The sequence below is a fragment of the Capricornis sumatraensis genome, chromosome 7 (genome assembly GCF_032405125.1).
Source record: "Capricornis sumatraensis isolate serow.1 chromosome 7, serow.2, whole genome shotgun sequence".
In the NCBI taxonomy this organism is placed as follows: Eukaryota; Metazoa; Chordata; class Mammalia; order Artiodactyla; family Bovidae; genus Capricornis; species Capricornis sumatraensis.
The window spans coordinates 106,909,552-106,928,489 of NC_091075.1; the positions used below are offsets into that span (position 1 = coordinate 106,909,552).

The 18,938-nt window shown below is 44.2% G+C and overlaps 1 protein-coding gene across 1 annotated transcript in view; it reads left to right on the forward strand.

The window, feature by feature from the left end:
• The first annotated feature begins 656 nt into the window (after nucleotides 1–656).
• STX18 (syntaxin 18) overlaps nucleotides 657–18,938 on the forward strand; it is a 115,615-nt gene continuing 97,333 nt past the window's right edge. The window contains exon 1 of the mRNA XM_068975311.1: nucleotides 657–844. Coding sequence (XP_068831412.1) covers nucleotides 677–844 — 168 coding nt within the window. The 5' untranslated portion in view covers nucleotides 657–676. The remainder of the gene's footprint in view (nucleotides 845–18,938) is intronic.

Here is an 18,938-nt window from a genome sequence, read left to right on the forward strand (position 1 = left end):
TGTCTAGGTTGGTCATAACTTTTCTTCCAAGGAGTAAGCGCCTTTTTATTTCAAGCAGTGCCAAAACAGTGCACGTGTTATCTCGCTTAACTTTCACACTAACACTGAGGAAGGTGCTGGCTTCACTTTACAGATCAGGCGGGTGAAGACTAGAAAAGAAAGACCTCTAGCGCTGTGCCCTGCACACCTGATCTGCCCTACCACTTACTGCACCCAGGTGGTCACCATCTATGAGCTTCCGTCCCGCACAAGGTGGGTCGATGAGGTCTGAGTCAGGCTGGGTCGCCTCCCGTACCCCGGCAACCCGCGCGGCCGGGCTCAGGCAACGCCCGGAGCCACGAGAAGGGATCCAGCTTCCCGATCCCCTAGCTCCCGGGGCGGGACTCCGGGACCTTTCCTCGCGCAGCCAAGCCCGCCGAGGTTTGCCGGGAGGGGAAACTGGCGCTGGTGTGATCTTCGGCGAGGGAATCGGTCCACGCCCGCGGCCGGAGGCCGGAACCTTTCTCCTCTCTCCGCGGCAGCCCCGCTCGAATCGGAACTATTTTTCTCGCGTCGCTGTTGTCAGGCGGAGGGGTGCGGGCAACGGAACGGTCCTCCAGCCGCCCGGTAGTCGCGCGGCGGTCGCCGGCTGCTGACGTGGGCCGGCTTGGTGGGGCAAGAGTGGGTGCGGGTCGCCATGGCGGTGGACATCACACTGCTGTTCAGGGCCAGCGTCAAGACCGTGAAGACGCGCAACAAAGCACTGGGAGTGGCAGTGGGCGGCGGGGTGGAAGGCAGCCGCGACGAGCTGTTTCGCCGGAGCCCCAGGCCCAAGGGCGACTTCTCCAGCCGAGCGCGCGAAGTGGTGAGCTGGTTGCTATGGAAACGGCGGGCTGGAGAGCGGCGGGCGAGGACCCCCAATCCGGGCTGTCTTCGTCTGGTAGAGCCGTGTCAGAGAGCCTGGGGAAGGTGGTATTAAGAGTGGGGCGGGAGAGTTGGTCCCGGAGAGCTGACGGCTGTCTTGGGAAACGAACAGTCTTGGGTCTTCCCTGGTGCTCAGACGGTAAAGTGTCTGCCTGCAATGCGGGAGGACCCAGGTTCGATCCCAGGGTCGGGAAGATCCCCTGGAGAAGGGAAAATGGCAACCCACTCCAGTATTCTTGCCTGGAAAATTCCATGGACGGAGGAGCGAGCCTGGTAGGCTACAGTCCATGGGCTCGCAAAGAGCGAACTTCACTTTGGGTGGAAGAATGGGGACGCATGTTGGGAACTCGGAACTCTAAGTTCATGGGCTGCTTCGTGAGGTAGTGATTTCGCTGTCACTCTGCAGACCTGAGCGCCGGCGAGGCTTCCCCCATAGTCCTCTGCTTTCCTGTTGCAGCACTGACCACGGTGTATTACTTTGGTTTGCTCGTCTCATCGCCTTCACCTTCCCTCCCCCGCCTTGAGATCGCAGGTCGCGTTCAGCTGATCTCTCACTTCCCCTAGCTTCTCGCGATAGATCACGACTCGGGCTAGGAACCGGCTAGTTTAGGGTGATCCTTCACAAGCATGCTCTATTCCAGTCATCTAAACTCCTTTCTGGTTCCTGAACACAGCCGACTTACGTTCAGAAGAGCTGTGACCTACTCCTTAAGGGCAGGAACAGTGTTGACTTCACCGCAGAATCCCCAAAGCCTGACTCCTAACATTGCTTAGTAAGTGTTTGTTGAAGGAATGAATGAACAAATGGTTGTCTGTCTTCCCCGCTACACTGGAAACTCTGTAAGGGGAGAGAGAAAGTTTGCCAAGTTCACTTTTGTATACTTGCCACCAAGGATGGATCTAGTTTTTGTGGAGCTTGAAGCTTATACAGTTCTGTCTGTTCTCTTTAAGAAATAAAAATCCAAAATCACAATAAAAGGTTCAGAGCTTTGGGAGGTGCAAGGGAGGGGCCCTGAGGCTTAAACTTCTTGGTAAATCCACTTCTGTTTGATACACAGTGCATGCAGTGTCTGGTACTTTGCAGTCACAGTTTTCAATGAATATATGTATGCATGAATTAGGGAGTGGCAGTTTGCAAAGGATATTCAAGCCTTGGAAGGAAAGTTGGTCCAGATGTATATATTTAGTCCATCAGAAAGCATCTATTAAGTGCCTACTTTCTGACCACCATTGTGTTAGAATAATGTGATTTAAAAGGAATGGTGGGAAGACATATTACCAAAAGTAATGTCACAAAGCCTTGTACATGTCATGTGGGACACAAAGGAGAGTGTGTTCAGTTAAACCTCAGGGCCAAGAGAGGCTTTACAGAGGAGATGATGCCTGAAACAAATCTTGTAGGAAGAGTAGTTGGTTCCAGTGCAGACAGGGTGGAGAAGGGCCTCTGAGGCTAAGAGAAGCATGTGCACAAAGGTGTGAAGCTAAGTAACGTTATGCTCAACTTATTTATACTCAATGTGTGTCTACTGGTTGAATTACAGATTAGTAATGGCATTTCAGATTCTGGGAGGAGGAATTTTTCATAGCTGAACAATTCCCAACAGTGATAATTATGGCTTCTTGGCAACGGGAGCTTGACTCATTTGGACTGTGGGGTTAATGGGGATCTTGGGAGTAGAAACTGGGTCTTGAATTTAGAAGAACTGTATTCTAGTCTGCTACTTAGAAGTGGGTGACTGGGGCAAGTCCTGTTACCTGTGTCTCACATCCTTTTTCTATAAAATGGGCATGATAATACCCTACTTAACTGGCAAGCTAATTATCAGGATCTTATGAGACATTGTACATATTGTAAAGAGCTATAATTATTATTATTGTTGCTCTTCACCCCCTACCCTGATTCCAGGTAGGCCATTTAGATGTATTTTCATCAGTGTTGTGAAACATTGTCCCTTACACCACTTACCTGTCTTGCACTTTCATTCTTTCTTGCAAAGGGAAACCAAGTCAGTTCATGAAGGAGTCTGAAAACCCTGTGCACGTGCTAATAGCAGCACTAGAGGAGAGAGCAGCTTTCCTCTGTCAAGGTGAAGCTATTGGCGATAGCAGATGTGTGGCAAGCGGGCAGCTCTTCCTCTCTCCCCACCTCCCTGGGACCGTGGAAGCTGGTGTTAATTTCCCAGCAGATCCCTATTGCTCAGAATCCCATGCAACACTGCCCCAGGCAGCTATTACCAGTTGTTGGATCTGACATTCAAGTTGAAATTTACTGACATCCTATCTAATATATATTAATAGTAAAAATAGAATCTGTATGCCTAAGGCAGAACCGTGGACTTTTTTTCTTTTTAGTACTTAAAAGGACCTGAAGTTTGTGTTCAGGCTTCTCATTTTGTAGATGGGCAAACTAATACTCAGGTAAGTAAAATGCCTTGCCCAGAGTAATAATTAATGAGGTCAAAGGGCAGAGCCAGTGGAAGAAGCCAGGTCCTTTGACCCCAGTTGAATGTTGTTTATTTCCCATCCCATACATGCATTTCCACTCTAATTTTAAAGCAAAAATTCCTTAGCTGAGTTTCTTCTTCCTGAATTAATACTGAATTCATAACTGGATACTGAATAAGATTTGGAGCAGAAGGTCCTGAATTTGAATGCCTCTTAGTTACTGCAAGACCCTGGGAAAGTTATTTAACCTCAATTTCCTCACTTCTAAAATAGAGTGAGTCATAGCAAGTTGATAACGTGGTTATGCAGATGAAATGAGAAAAGGTGTGCAGGTGCTTGCATGAGTGTGACATGTTCTGGTTGCAAGTAAGGGTAGCTTCTTGTAAACTACCTGGAGGAGGAAATGGCAACCCACGCCAGTATTCTTGCCTGGAAAATCCCAGGGACAGAGGAGCCTGGTGGGGTACAGTCCATGGGGTTGCACTAAGAGTCAGACGTGACTGAGCAACTGAACACCCAGCGCTGTGTAAACCAACCTGAGGAAAACAGGAATATTTTGGCTTATATACCTGGGAAACATAGGGAGGAGCTTCTTTCTTTAGCTCTTATCCGTAAAACTCCAGAAAAAGGCTCTAGTTGGTTCTACTTGGGTCCTGAGCCCTCATTAGAAAGTCATTCACTCGTGTCTGACTCTTTGTGACCCCCATGGACTGTAGGCCACCAGGCTTCTCTGTCCATGGATTCTTCAAGCAAGGATACTGGAGTGGGTTGCCATTCCCTTCTCCAGGGGATCTTGCCGACCCAGGGAATGAACCCAGGTCTCCTGCATCGCAGGCAGATTCTTCAGCGTCCGAGCCATCAGGGAAGCCCTCCTTATGGCTTGAATGCTGTGATGGCCGTCCCACCAGAACCTTGGTAAAGGGAGTACTGTGTCTGAAAATCAGGGAATACGGGATACTGGGCAGGCAAAACCAACGCAGATGTTCTGCTAGTCCTAGCACAGTGCCTGACCTGCTTTCACGTTACGTGCCTGGTCTTCCGCTCCGTGGGGAAGAAAAAAAACTAGAATTGTGGGAGTTTGTAATGACAGGCTTCATGCGGGAATGTGTCCGGAGGTGTCTCCTAGGGGGCAGGTCTTTCATTCTCTTATTAATTTATAAAAGTTACAGAGGCCAGGGGAAGCAACATGCAGTAAACCAAGACACCTCTAAGCAGCCGAACTGAGTGTGCATGAACAGCGGGAGCCCGCCTACACGGTGTCAAGAGACCTGTGTCCTGGCCCACATTCAGCCACGAGGGGCAGACAGCCTAGTCTTTCTGCGCCTCAGTGTCCATCTTGGTAAAACTGACAGCTTGGCCATGACTGTAACAATTTCTTATAAAGCAGAGATAACCTAAGATAAACATCGGCTCTGACTATTTGTTGGGAGTTCTGTTTTCAGATTAAGCATGCAGATGAGTTTTTCTATGTTCATTATACATTGCTTTTGTGAAAGCCAAGTGTCACTTATTTTTTCTTTTTTGTAGGAGTGCATTATCTTGAGTTCCTGACTTCAAATCAGACTTCTTACAGCAGCCCAAAGGCAAATGGTCTGCTCCCTGCTACTGTCCCAAGCGCCTCTCCTCTTACCCTGCTCTAGCTGCCCTGACCTCCTTGCTTTCCTCACACCCTCCAGGCACATCCCCACCTCAGGACCTTTGTGCGTGTTCCCTCGACCTGGAGCGCTTCTCTCCCAGATGCCACGTAATTTGGTCTTTAGGCCTCTGCTTATGTGTTTCCTCAGTGATCCCTTCCTCCACTGCCCTGTGTGAAAGAGCATCCTTTTTCTCTTCTTTACTCTGCTTTATTCCTATTATTTAACATACTATGTATCCATCGACCTGTTTATCCACTGGAACATATACTTCATGAAAACAAAGACTCCTTAGGTTTTAGAGCAGTACAGGATAGGCTCTCAGTAAATGTTTCTTGAATTAATGAACGAATGTTATTTACTGTGTTACTTTGCTTTGAATTTTGGAGCTGGTTGATCTCTGTCTAAGGCTCCTTCCAATTCCAGAAAATGTGTGAGCCTAACATGATTCCTTAATATTATATAGCATGTGTGTACACACTTAGGGGCTTCCCTTGTGGCTCAGATGGTAAGGAATCTGCTTGCAAAGCAGGAGACTCGGGTTCCATCTCTGGGTTGGGAAGATCCCCTGAAGGAGGAAATGGCAACCCACCCCAGTATTCTTACCTGGGAAATACTGTGGACAGAGCAGCCTGGTGGGTCACAGTCCACGGGTTTCAAAGAGTCAGATATTACTGAGTGACTGACATGCACGCACATAAACTTAATCCAGTGTCTGGAGTAAACATTGAATAAATAGTAGCTTTTATTATTAAGATTTCGTTCCTGCCTTAGGGAGTTTATAGTCAAATGGAGAAGCGGACACATAAATACCACAACAACTCAAGTGGAAGTGAAAACTGTAACACTAAACATTGATACCCCGGTCCTTCTCAGTTTTCTTCTGAGATGTAGTGTTGACCTTGTGTGCCAGTCTTTGGAGCCATAAGTGAAGCTGGGAACAGAATTATTATCCAGAGTATTATTATTGTTATCCAGAGTAGCTGGAAATAGACTTTATTCAAGGATTGAGTGTAGTTCTACTTAAATAGAGTGCCAGTGGAGGAGAGCATGTTCAAAGAAGCAGTATCAGGCAACAGGTGCTGCAGTGAGAAGCTTGAGATAGGGCCTCACAGGACAGGAATAGATCAGGAGGCAGTGTGGATTTAGGAGGCAGGCTCCAAACAGTCTGTTAAATCATATCGACTTTTTAAAAATTAATGTAGAATTCCTTTTGCAACTGATATAAAGAGTTGTTTTCTCTAAGGCTGGGATGAGAGGGCTGGGAAAAGAGAAGTTAATTAGTCAGCTGCCTCTCCACCGTCCCCCCCTTCTCCTTGAGGATCCTCTTTGGAACCACCTGTAGGGCTCAGAGAGACACAGTCTCACTGTATTAATGTTCTTCAGGGCCTCTTTTAACTTCATGATGCTGTGTTTTTATGGATCTTAATAACCAAGTGTAAACTGTAAGCGGGACTCAGTGCCAGAGACTTTACATGACATAAATAGTGAATCCTTTGTAGGGACTGCACTTACGAATTTTTCCAGGGCTTATGAAGACTGTAGCTTTTGAAATTACATTTATTCAATACTAATTGGTTTATTCCATCTCCAGTAATCATTAGACTCCTGATACGTGTCAGTCATTGTGAGGACATTAAAAAGTTATGACATCTATGTCCTGGCTTTTAGGAAATACAGATGAAGGGCAACTAAAGCTCCTTGAGGGAGAATGAGTGGAAAAACAAACCGGACTTTGAAGACAAGAGCCATTCTACCAGACAAAGGAAGCGGATTGAATCGCCTTCCTGGCAGAGGGGGGACTGTGAGCAAGGGCGCTGGTGTTCAAGGGCAGGGTGACTAGGGGAGCAGGGGGAATGCTGGTGCGGCTGGAGCCCTTTCCTGGGGGGCCTGGGAGAGGGGCGGGCAGGCAGGAGAAGAGGCTGTGCTGGATGAGGTTAGAGCAGAGGTCGACCAGCTTTGGGCCACAGGCCATATCCAGCCGCAGCCAGTTTTTATAAATGAGGTTTCAATGGAATGCGATCATATTCATTTTAGGCTGTGGATAGTTTTGTGCTATAGTGACAGATAGAACGTTGGCCACACCTATGCTGAGGAATTTGGACTTTGTGTTCTAAGCAGTGTGAGCAGAGGCAGGAGAGTTCATATTTGTATTTTAAGATGATCAGCAATATTGCAGATGGGTTTGGAGTGTTAACATGACTGACATAGAAAAGCTCATTAGGAGGCTATTGCAGTGATCCAGGTGAGAGCTGATGAGCTAGTGGATGGAGTAATGACTGGATGAAGGAGATATCTAGAAAGTGGATCTTTTAAAAATGTAGCAGTTGGTGGGGTTAGAAAGAAGAGGTAGAACAATTCCCAGCTTTCTAGTGTCCGACTCTTTGTGACCCCATGGACTGTAGCCCACCAGGCTCCTCTGTCCATGGAATTCTCCAGGCAAGAATACTGGAATGGGCTGCCATTCCCTTCTTCAGGGGATCTTCCTGACCTCGGGATCGAACCCAGGTCCCCTGCATTGCAGGTGGATTCTTTACCACTGAGCCACCAGGGAAGCCCATTGAGACAACAGGTGGTGGGTGACTCCCCAGTGGCATTGCTTCTTGGAAAAGCTGGATTGGAAAGCATAGCTGGAACCAAGTGGGGTCCTCTAGTTTTGTCATACTTAGAACTTGGAGATGATTGAATCTTTAAAATAGACACCTAGTACACGTGCCCAGCCATTACCTCACAAGCCCACCGAACGCTGGGCTGTGCCTCATTATGGCGGCAGACCCAAGGCAAGTTCTCAGCGCCAGACTGCAGATGGGCTGTTCAGCAGGGCCCAGTAGGGGCTCCCCTTGTGGCTCAGCTGGTAAAGAATCCACCTGCAATGCTGGGTTCCATCCCCGGGTTGGGAAGATCCCCTGGAGAAGGGAAAGGCTACCCACTCCAGTATTCTGGCCTGGAGAATTCCATGAACTGTATAGTCCATGGGGTGGCAAAGAGTCGGACACGACTGAGCGACTTTCACATTTAGACTCCAGGATCTTATACAGACTTGTTCTCAGTTGTGCTTTCTTTATTCTTGAAAGAAATTCATCTTTGTGGTAATGATAGTATCACTTACATATTCGACATACATATAGTAGAAGTTTGATTCTCAGGGATAGTCCGTCAGTTAACTTTCTTCTTTATTCCAAGAAAAGTCTGGAAAGGGTCAAAGAGCTCCCTCTTTTCTCAGTTTGTCATTGGCAGGTAAACAGTTCAGTGTATCACCTCCTAGGATAGGGCTGCCCAAGCAGGTCCTCTCAGAGTGACCTTTGGAATGAGTTCTTCCTGTCCAGGGTCTGATTCTGTCTTGCAGACTTGAGAACCAGAACTTGAGACTTGAGATTTGTCAACATACCAAGGAAAGAACCATTTTCAGGGCAGGTATCAACGGAGCTCACACCAGCTTGTGTACAAGACAGAATACTAGATTGTTCATTTACTTTGAATGCTATAACTAATACTCAGAAGGATCCAAATTTTAGAAAGTCAGTTATTTTTGAGCTTCTATAGGTCCGGAACTCTGCTGAGGGCTTTACATACCTGATCTCAATTAATTTTTCTCTGTTTAGAGGGATAGAAGTATAATATTATTAAGTTATTTTACAATGTTGATTGTATTATGAATAATATAATTCTAGTATTCATACGAACTTGATGTTTGAGGTTTCTTGTTACTTGGAAATCTTTATGGGCTCCCTCTGGTGGGCAAAGAAACAGTGACGTTTACAGTGGTTAATTATGGCTTGTGTTATGAAAAACTTACTGTGTTTTAAACATATTAACTTTAAAATTGATGTAAGAAGAGGCCCCGTCTGAACCGTCTAAAAGAAAGTGAATAAACCAGAGAAGTGAAAGTATAATGTGTTGAATGAACTCATATAACTCGGCTATGAAAAGCTTGCCGCACACTTGTAATTTTAAACCCAGCAGTACTTTTTTCTTCCTGACTTTCAGGTTCTCAGAGTCTATAAATACTAGAATCTGCCCTCTACTTGCCACGGTCTAACATACGCCTATTTGTCAGAACTTTCTTACAGAGCTCGTAAGCTATATTTAACCAAGAGAAGTGAGTCTTTTCATTTCATAATATTGTACACATTCCTGTTCACTTTTTTGGACACATGATAAGAAAATCCTGGTTAAAATCAATGTTTGTTTTTTTATAGCCTAAGTAGAAATGACAGGTTGCTGCATATCTTGGCTGGGAGAAATTGAGAAAGGAATTAAAAAGCATAAGTTTTGAGTTATAAATACTTTCGGACTTTGCCAGTAATTAATTATCTGATCTTGGAGAACTCACCTAACCTCTATTTTTGGTTTTTTTGTTTCCTTTTTTTTCCCCCACTTTACTTGTTTGTTTAATGAGGAACTTCCACTAGATCATCGTTAAGAATCTTTCCATGATCAGTACTCTTCTTTCTGAAAGTCCCAGAATATATTTTTAAATGCTTTTTACAGCACCTGGTGATATTCCTCCCTGACTTTCTGTGTACTTAGAATTTTTCACCTAGATTAAAAGAAAAGAAATTTTTTTCAGAGTTCTCATTTGGTATGTTTCCACGAATGTATTTGATTTAGTAGTGATTATGTATTCTTGTAATGGGTTTTATCAGTGGGGTATGTTTCTGAAGTTGACTGATTTTGAAATCTGACTATAAAAATAGTAAATGCTCATTGAACAGAATAGAAAAGAAAGTGAAGTTCACATATACTACTTATGGCCAGAAATAACCACTGTTTTAATTTTGGTATATATATTTTTCAGACATTTTTCTTATTAAAAAAAAAACAAAACAGAATTTTTCTACAATAGTGTTTTCTGTCCCCTGCCCCGACTATTTTTTGTCTTATCTTGCCTTCTTTCAGTTCAGTTCAGTTCAGTCGCTGAGTCATGTCCGACTCTTTGCGGCCCCAAGAATCTCAGCACGCCAGGCCTCCCTGTCCATCACTAACTCCCGGAGTTCACTCAAACTCATATCCATTGAGTCAGTGATGCCATCCAGTCATCTCATCCTCGGTCGTCCCCTTCTCCTCCTGCCCCCAATCCCTACCAGCATCAGAGTCTTTTCCAATGAGTCAGCTCTTCGCATGAGGTGGCCAAAGTATTGGAGTTTCAGCTTTAGCATCAGTCCTTCCAGTGAACACCCAGGGTTGATCTCCTTCAGAATGGACTGGTTGGATCTCCTTGCAGTCCAAGGGACTCTCAACAGTCTTCTCCAATACCACAGTTCAAAAGCATCAATTCTTCGGTGCTCAGCCTTCTTCACAGTCCAACTCTCACATCCATACATGACCACTGGAAAAACCATAGCCTTGACTAGACGGACCTTTGTTGGCAAAGTAATGTCTCTGCTTTTGAATATACTGTCTAGGTTGGTCATAACTTTCCTTCCAAGGAGTAAGCGTCTTTTAATTTCATGGCTGCAGTCATCATCTGCAGTGATTTTGGAGCCCCCCAAAACAAGTCTGACACTGTTTCCACTGTTTCCCCATCTATTTGCCATGAAGTGATGGGACCAGATGCCATGATCTTCGTTTTCTGAATGTTGAGCTGTCAGCCAACTTTTTCACTCTCCTCTTTGACTTTCATCAAGAGGCTTTTTAGTTCCTCTTCACTTTCTGCCATATAAGGGTGGTGTCATCTGCATATCTGAGGTTATTGATATTTCTCCAGGCAGTCTTGATTCCAGCTTGTGCTTCTTCCAGCCCAGTGTTTCTCATGATGTCCTCTGCATATAAGTTAAATAAGCAGAGTGACAATACACAGCCTTTTGCTATTTGGAACCAGTCTGTTGTTCCATGTCCAGTTCTAACTGTTGCTCCCTGACCTGCATATAGGTTTCTCAAGAGGCCGGTCGGGTGGTCTGGTATTCCCATCTCTTTCAGAATTTTCCACAGTTTATTGTGATCTACACAGTCAAAGGCTTTGGCATAGTCAATAAAGCAGAAATAGATGTTTTTCTGGAACTCTCTTGCTTTTTCGATGATCCAGTGGATGTTGGCAATTTGATCTCTGGTTCCTCTGCCTTTTTTAAAACCAGCTTGGACATCTGGAAGTTCACGGTTCACATATTGCTGAGGTCTGGCTTGGAGAATTTTGAGCATTACTTTACTAGCGTGTGAGATGAGTACAATTGTGCGGTAGTTTGAGCATTCTTTGGCATTGCCTTTCTTTGGGATTGGAATGAAAACTGACCTTTTCCAGTCCTGTGGCCACTGCTGGAGTTTTCCAAATGTGCTGGCATATTGAGTGCAGCACTTTCACAGCATCGTCTTTCAGGATTTGAAATAGCTCAACTGGAATTCCATCACCTCCACTGGCTTTGTTCGTAGTGATGCTTTCTAAGACCCACTTCACATTCCAGGATGTCTGGCTCTAGGTGAGTGATCACACCATCGTGATTATCTTGGTTGTGAAGATCTTTTTTGTACTTTTTTGCCACCCTTACCTAATAACATATTGTGAAATTTTTTCTATGTCAATACATATTGTTCTTGCTGCCAATTTATTTGGCTGCATAACCATTAAAAGTAACACTACAGAGTAAAAATATCTTACCTAAAAAAATAATTATATTCTGTAACTTATTTACCTGAATCGCTGTTGAAAGATATTTAGGCTGCTTTAGTTTATCACTATTTTAAACAAACAGTACATTTTTAGCAAATTTGTTTCAAATTTATAAACTCTCAAGATGAAAGGCAAAAATGTATATCATTTCACTTGTTTTCTATTTAATCTTTTCTCAAATATAAAGAATCGGATGCCCTAATATGATAAGAAGAAAATTATCCCTAATTTGGGGGGAAATGTTACATGTATTAGAACTTATTTTGGTGCTGGGGGTCGGGGGAATAGAAAAGGGGTAGGGGTAGGTAGGTGGTAATGAGGGGCAGGCTAATCAGGAAAACTTTGGCGTGAGACCGGAGCCTTGAAGGGCAAGTAAAACTGGTAGATGGTGAGCATGAGTGTGGTGCGTTTCAGTGACAGTAAGGACACTGGATAACTGGGCCAGGTAGCTGCTTCTTGGTCGGTGGCGTGAAACAAACTTGGGGAGGTGCTTTATGGCCTACAGACTATAGAAGGCCTCCTGAGCTTTTATACAGAATAAGTGTATAAAAATCAGTGGCCATCCAAATCTAATGACCACTTACAATCCAGTAAAATCATTTACTACTACTACTACTAAGTCGCTTCAGTCGTGTCTGACTCTGTTCGACCCCATAGACGGCAGCCCACCAGGCTCCCCCGTCCCTGGGATTATTTAAGGTAGTAACAAAAAGCATGTCTAGAAATAACCTTAATAAGCAATGTAAACACCTCATTTGAAGAAAACTTCACAGTTTTGTAGAGAGAGAAAACTTGAATAAATATAAACACATATTGTATATGTGGAAGGGAGGAAGTACTATAAAGACATCAGTTATTCCTAAATTAATTTGCAGGTTTAGTGCGGCTTTAACCTAAATTCCAACAGAAAGTCGTTCTGAAATTTGTCTAGAAAGTTGCTTTGAAATTCATCTAGAAAAGAAGATGTGTGTAAATAGCTAATTAGTTTTTTGAGGAAGAGTATACATGTTGGGGTCGGTGTCCTAGCCTTACCAAATATTAAAACATTTTAAAGCCAAAGCTGAATGTATACATGTATGGATCATATATGATTTATTTGTGTGTTTGTAATTTTTATCTTGTATTGTAAATCAGTAAGATTTATAATAAAAACAAGGTTCATTCAGTGATTTGGGGATAATTAGTTAGCACTCTGCAAAAAAGGCTTTTTTTTAAGGTCCTTATCTTTTACCGTGCACACATTAAATTTCTAGATGGACTAAAGATTTACTTGTAAAAGCCAAACTGAAGAAAACAAAAATTAACCTATCTTCTAAAAGTGGGAGGTGTTTCTGAGTTTAAAAATTCATAGCACTGGACTTAATAATGGCATTGATTTTGATGATGGCAGCTCTCACGAGACCTTTACACTGAGACATCATAGCATTATTCCCAAGTATAAGAAACTATTGGGTAAATATGCATACTGAAGAGTTTGTCATGGCCTGAGAAGAAATGCTCATACTAAAAAGTTACTACCCAAACCACACACATTTAAAACTTTATATACCAAATCAAAAAGCTCTAGGCATGCAAATATTGATTAGAAGAGAATCCACTAAAATGTTAACAATGGCTGTTGCTGGCTAATGAGATAATGAGTGATTTATTTTTCTGTTTCTATTTTCCTGAATTTCTTTAATGAGCACATATTACTACTGAAATGAGAAACGAAACAGAACAAGTAAACTTCCAGGCCGATGAGTTTTTATTTGCTGTGAAAGGAAATAGAAAAGAATTAATATCTTTTGATTGGAAAAACGTCATGAATAAGCAGTATCTAATTATATATTAAATGCACAATAGAGAGGGCCCCTGTTTGAAAGAAGTCTGTGGTAAATCTTTTGTAAAGGGAGTAATTTTCCTGTAACTTAGCTGGATTTTCAGTTGGGACTTTCTTAACCTGTACAAGAAAATCATCCACAAATGTTCCATTGATGTCTTAGCTTTCTGGTTGCCATTCTAAAAAATAATAAACCGATAATAATAGCTACCACTTGTTGAGCACCTATTCTAGCTGGCACTCTGCTAAGAGCATTATCATTTGGTTGGCTATCCTTGCAAGTTAGGTTCCTTTACTCATAAAGAAACCAAGGTTCAGGAGGTTGAGTCCCTGCCCAGGGTGGTGTCACCTTGATGAGCTTGCGCCCCGTTCCTGACATCTCCTGCCACCTCTCCATGCACACACCTCTTAGTACAGGACTGTGTGTGCATGTGAGTGCTGTGCTGGGACTTTGGAGCTGGGCTCCACTTGGCGTTGCGCAGGCAGGATCTCTGGTGGTTTTCTCCTAGCATGTTGTCATATCATCTGCTGTCTTTGGGAGCATGTTTTGCTCTATAAATCTCAGGTATTTGAAAGTGCCTGACTAGCATTTGGGGAAATACAGCTACCTCCAAAGCAAACTCTTTTTTTAGTCAACAGTTGTATTTCTTAGAGGCAGTGTTGAGGTCTGTTTTGGGGCAAAGGGGAAAAGGGATGTGGTTTTAGTTAGTGAAATCATTGAGAAGGAAGGGGTTTTATACATTATATATACAATTTATACATTATATACATCTGCTGCTGCTGCTGCTAAGTCGCTTCAGTAGTGTCCAACTCTGTGCGACGGCAGCCCATTAGGCTCCTCTGTCCCTGGGATTCTCCAGGCAAGAATACTGGAGTGGGTTGCCATTTCCATCTCTGATGCATGAAAGTGAAAAGTGAAAGTGAAGTCGCTCAGTCATGTCCGACTCTTAGCGACCCCATGGACTGCAGCCTACCAGGCTTCTCCGTCCATGGGATTTTCCAGGCAAGAGTCTGAGAAAGTATAATTCCCCTTTCTGTTGTTGGGACAGTCTTTTGTTATTTATTTGTTTATTCAACAGTGAGTCCCATGGAGGACTCAAGCTGAGATGACTTTCCAGAAACGTTGAGGTGAGGCAAAGGCCCAGGCCTTTGGAACCACTGGTCAGTTATTGGATGAAGGCTTCCCCCAGGGAGAGGGCTTCCCCCAGGGAGAGGGCTTCCCCCAGGGAGAGGCCTTTGAGTTGGGTGGGGCAGCTTCATTCTGCTGAAAACAGTGCCTTGAGAGAGACTCAGCTGTGAGGCATCAGCAAGCAGTTTTTCTGGATGGTCTGTAGGCCACCAGGCTCCTGCGTCCATGGGATTTCCCAGGCAAGAATACTGGAGTGGGTTGGCATTTCCTTCTCCAGGGGATCTTCCTGATCCAGGGATCGAACCCGGGTCTCCTGCATTGCAGGCAGATGCTTTAACCTCTGAGCCACCAGGGAAGCCCAGAATATCACCCCATTGGCCCCTGTCTATCCTTTCCTCTCTGCATGCCTCAGGAGGCCCGTCTGTATGGAGTGCATGGCCGGTGTCCTTGTTCTCCGGCTTCTGACGGTGCAGTCGGTGCGAGGCTCCAGCAGGAGACTGGAGGGCTGGAAGAGGCAGGAGTTGGTGTGGGAACTGGATAGCCGGGCTTTGTGTCCACAAGGGCCAGGTGTCTGCTCACAGGTGTCTGCCCACCAGCCCCAGCACTTTTTACCTGTGTATGCCGAGCATCCCATAGGTTAGGATGGGTTTAGCAAATAGTCTGGTACCAGCCAGCAATAGACAGGATTGCAGTGCAGCTCCACTCAGGGGTGACCCTGAACGAGTGTAACAAAGGGAATTCATCCCCTTGGATAGAATGTTGGACGGTTCATCTTTGCCTTTTTATTTAAGGTAGCTTTTAAAGGTGACATATTTCTCTTTCTCTCTCTCCCTCAACATTACAACAGGGAAATGTCACAGATTTTAGGCTCAAACAGATTTTCTCCTAGTGATGTGGCTGTTCGTACTTTTCTTCCAGAAATGACCTGAAAGGCTAGAGGTGGCAAACGGCTCTCATGGCATTCTGACTATAAATCTGCGCTGGAATGGAATCTGTAACCCATTATCAGATTCTGAATCAATCTGCCTGCCTTTCTCCTGTTTTTGTTTCAGTGAAATGTGTGTTTTTATTCTGTCAATGGGACAGTTTACATACCTAATATACCTAATATTAAGAGGGAATTATATAATGAATACTTGATGTGAGAGGGACTAGTTAAATACTTCAACTCCAAAGGATTCCATTAAAGTAATAAGGAAATTACATTTAATTTTAAATGATAGAAAGATTTTTTAATGTTATTGCTATTAAGCATGTATTATACACACTCAACCCATTTTTTGCAAATGAATTCCCAAAGCACAATTCATCTTTATACAGGTGGAGAGGAAATATTCTTACAAAGTATAGTTTGATAGTCATCATCCTAACTGTGGAGAGAAACATACTTTTCCCAAGAATAGAATGTGATGGTCGATTGGAAACTTTGGGACTTACAGGCTTTTAGCTCTACCTCTTGAAATAAGAAAATATATATAAATGAGTCCCCAGATGAAGGCGTGGTGGGGTCTTTTATAGCCCTAATTGACTCCAGACATAGAGGCCATGATTTGTAAGCAAGCAGTGACAAGAGGAAGTTAAATCAAAATTAAATTAAGGGAAGGAAGAAAAAAAAAGATATCAGGAGAGGTGGTGAATTTTCTGAAGGCTTCTAAATACTTATCTGTGGCTAAGTAGGAGATCTGTGACTGTCAGTTGTGTCAAAGGATGAAATCTGGAAACATTTCAGTCCTAAAAAAGAACTCTCTCTCTTTTCTGAAGTCTTTTTGGTATTCATTACTTGGTACAGTTCAGTCAATACACGCACATTGCTTCTATACTTTTCCATGACTCAACTGGCAGGAAAAAAAAAAAAAAATCAGCATCTCCCAGATACACAGAGGAGGTAATATTTTGGGAGGATTGGTTTTTCTGTTTATATTTTGACTTTGTGTTATTGTTCAGCTCATGTGACTAAAATTGTAGGAATCAGAGCCTCCTGGGCTCTCAGCCACGCTGACTGCCATTTCTGCAGTCATCTCAGTTTCTCTTTTGCTGGCCTCCCCTGCCTGGTGAAATCTCAGGCCCAAGAGGACAGACTGGGTCCCTGCAAACACGGTGCGGAGCTCAGCACTGTTTGTGACGTTAACTAGGGCCTTGCGTTTCCTCTCTTTCTCATCTATCCCACTACCACCACGTGGGCTCGCCCCCTCACCATCTTGAGCCTGAGCTGAAGCAACAGCAGGTCCGAGGGCTCCCACACCGCCACCCTCTCTCAAAGCCACGCCGCTGTGCAGAAAGTGCCACGCTCATTATGTCCCTGAGCTCGGAAGTGTTCAGCACTGCTCCTTCCTCACACGGTGGATTCTGTTATTTGGCAGGTGTTCAAAGGCGTCATGAAGCTAGCCCCGCCCACTTCTCCAGTTTACACCCCATACCTCCATACCGTCCACCAGCTTTGATCAAGGGGCTCTCTCCACACGCTCTTCTGCTCTCGTCTCCTTGTCTGAAACTCCTGCTCTTTCTCTTGCCTCGACGGCTCACCCCTCTTCACTTAACTCATATGCTACCCGTCTTAAAAGGGCAGAAGAGGAATCTCTTCTCAATGCAGAGCATTTGCTGCCTGTATTGCTCGTTAGCCCAGCATCTCTGGGCAGCTTATGATAGCCTTTGCGTTATTGTTTCTTTGTTGTTGTCATTACTTTGTGAAGATGAATCGGGCAGTATCCTGTCTAGCTGAGAGACAGGCACTCACATATTGTTATTTAATAATTGCATCGTTGCTTAGCCTTCCAAGTGCCGTTGTATTGTCTTCCAAACTATGTTATTTACTTTTGAGCACAGGAGATGGAAAAGGAAAGGGTACGAGTGACTGGATGTCTTTTTTTTTTTTAATTTTACTTTATTTTACTTTACAATACTGTATTGGTTTTGCCATACAGCAACATGAATCTGCCACGGGTGTACATGTGTTCCCAATCCTGAACCCCCCTCCCCACCTCCCTCCCCATACCATCTCTCTGGGTCATCCCAGTGCACCAGCCCCAAGCATCCTGTATCCTGCATCGAACCTAGACTGGTGATTTGTTTCTTATATGATATTATACGTGTTTCAGTGCCATTCTCCCAAATCATCCCACCGTCTCCCTCTCCCACAGAGTCCAAAAGACTGTTCTATACATCTGTGTCTCTTTTGCTGTCTCGCATACAGGGTTATCGTTACCATCTTTCTAAATTCTTTTAAATATTTCCTTCAGTGGCTTTGGTGTAGCTAGGGCTGCAGCTATTAGGCAGGATAATCACCCAACTTACTCATGCTTGCTTTCCCAGCGCCCAGCCCAGCGCCTGGCCCATAGTGGGCAGTCAGAACATGGTATGTGACTAAATGAATCGAAAACATTCTCAAATATTTGTTTACTAGTTTGACCCAGAGCTAAATGAATCAACATGGGTGATTTTCCATCTTCGAAAAGCCATAAAAATCCAGTTTCTCATTTAGTTTTTTTCAACATTAACAGTTCTCCCTCCAGCACTTCTTCCTTTTGCCTGGCTTTTTCTTCATCCTGAAATGCAAATCAATTTCCTCTCATTCTTTCCCCTGTGAAATTGGAGAACAGCTGTTTAGTCACCTCCTTATAAATAACCCTTCAACAAGTTAAATTGCCTTTAGGACTTGCTTTCTCTAGATTAAATTATCCCAAAGCCTTTTCTTTTTCTCATAAAGGCCTTTTCAGAAAGAAGCATTTGTTATTTTTTATTTCTTTTTCTACCTCTTTATAAAACTTTATTCTTTTCATAAATGTACCGTATAGAATGCCCCTGCGAGTAACTGATTAATGCTGTCTGGAAAGGAAGGCATCTGGGATCTCCTCTCATTTGCGCTTTGGAGTACCCTGTTAACCTCTCTCCCCATTGCCGGTGAGATGTAGCTCGGCGTCTGCTCTCACCCTTTCCTTGTTTTGTTTCCTTTTTCAGTGCATTTCTTCAAATGTGTAGCTTGATTTTCTTCCCCAAAACGCTAACTTGCTGTATCAGTAGTCTTACAAGTTATAGAGAACCCAGTACAAATTAGCTTAAGTGATGGAAGGGAATTTATTGGCTTATATCACTGAAAAGTCTGGTAATACGACTTAACCTCCAGCGTGGCTGTGCCCCGGGGACAAAACAGTGTCACCAGAGGCGCTGTTTTCTTGCTCTCTCTGTTGGTATTAGCACCTCCCTTCTGGCCTCTCCAGGCTCCGGCTTTGTGGTGGCCGTAGATGTGCTGCACAGGCGGAGCTTACTCGCCAGACTACCCCACCCAGAGGAAGAGAGAAGCACTTTTCCTGGGAGACCCGCTGGAATCCTGGCGCTGAGGCGGATGCGCCTTAAACCCGTCCCCAGAGGCCTGCTTAGGACCCAGCTCTGCAGCCAGAGCAGTGT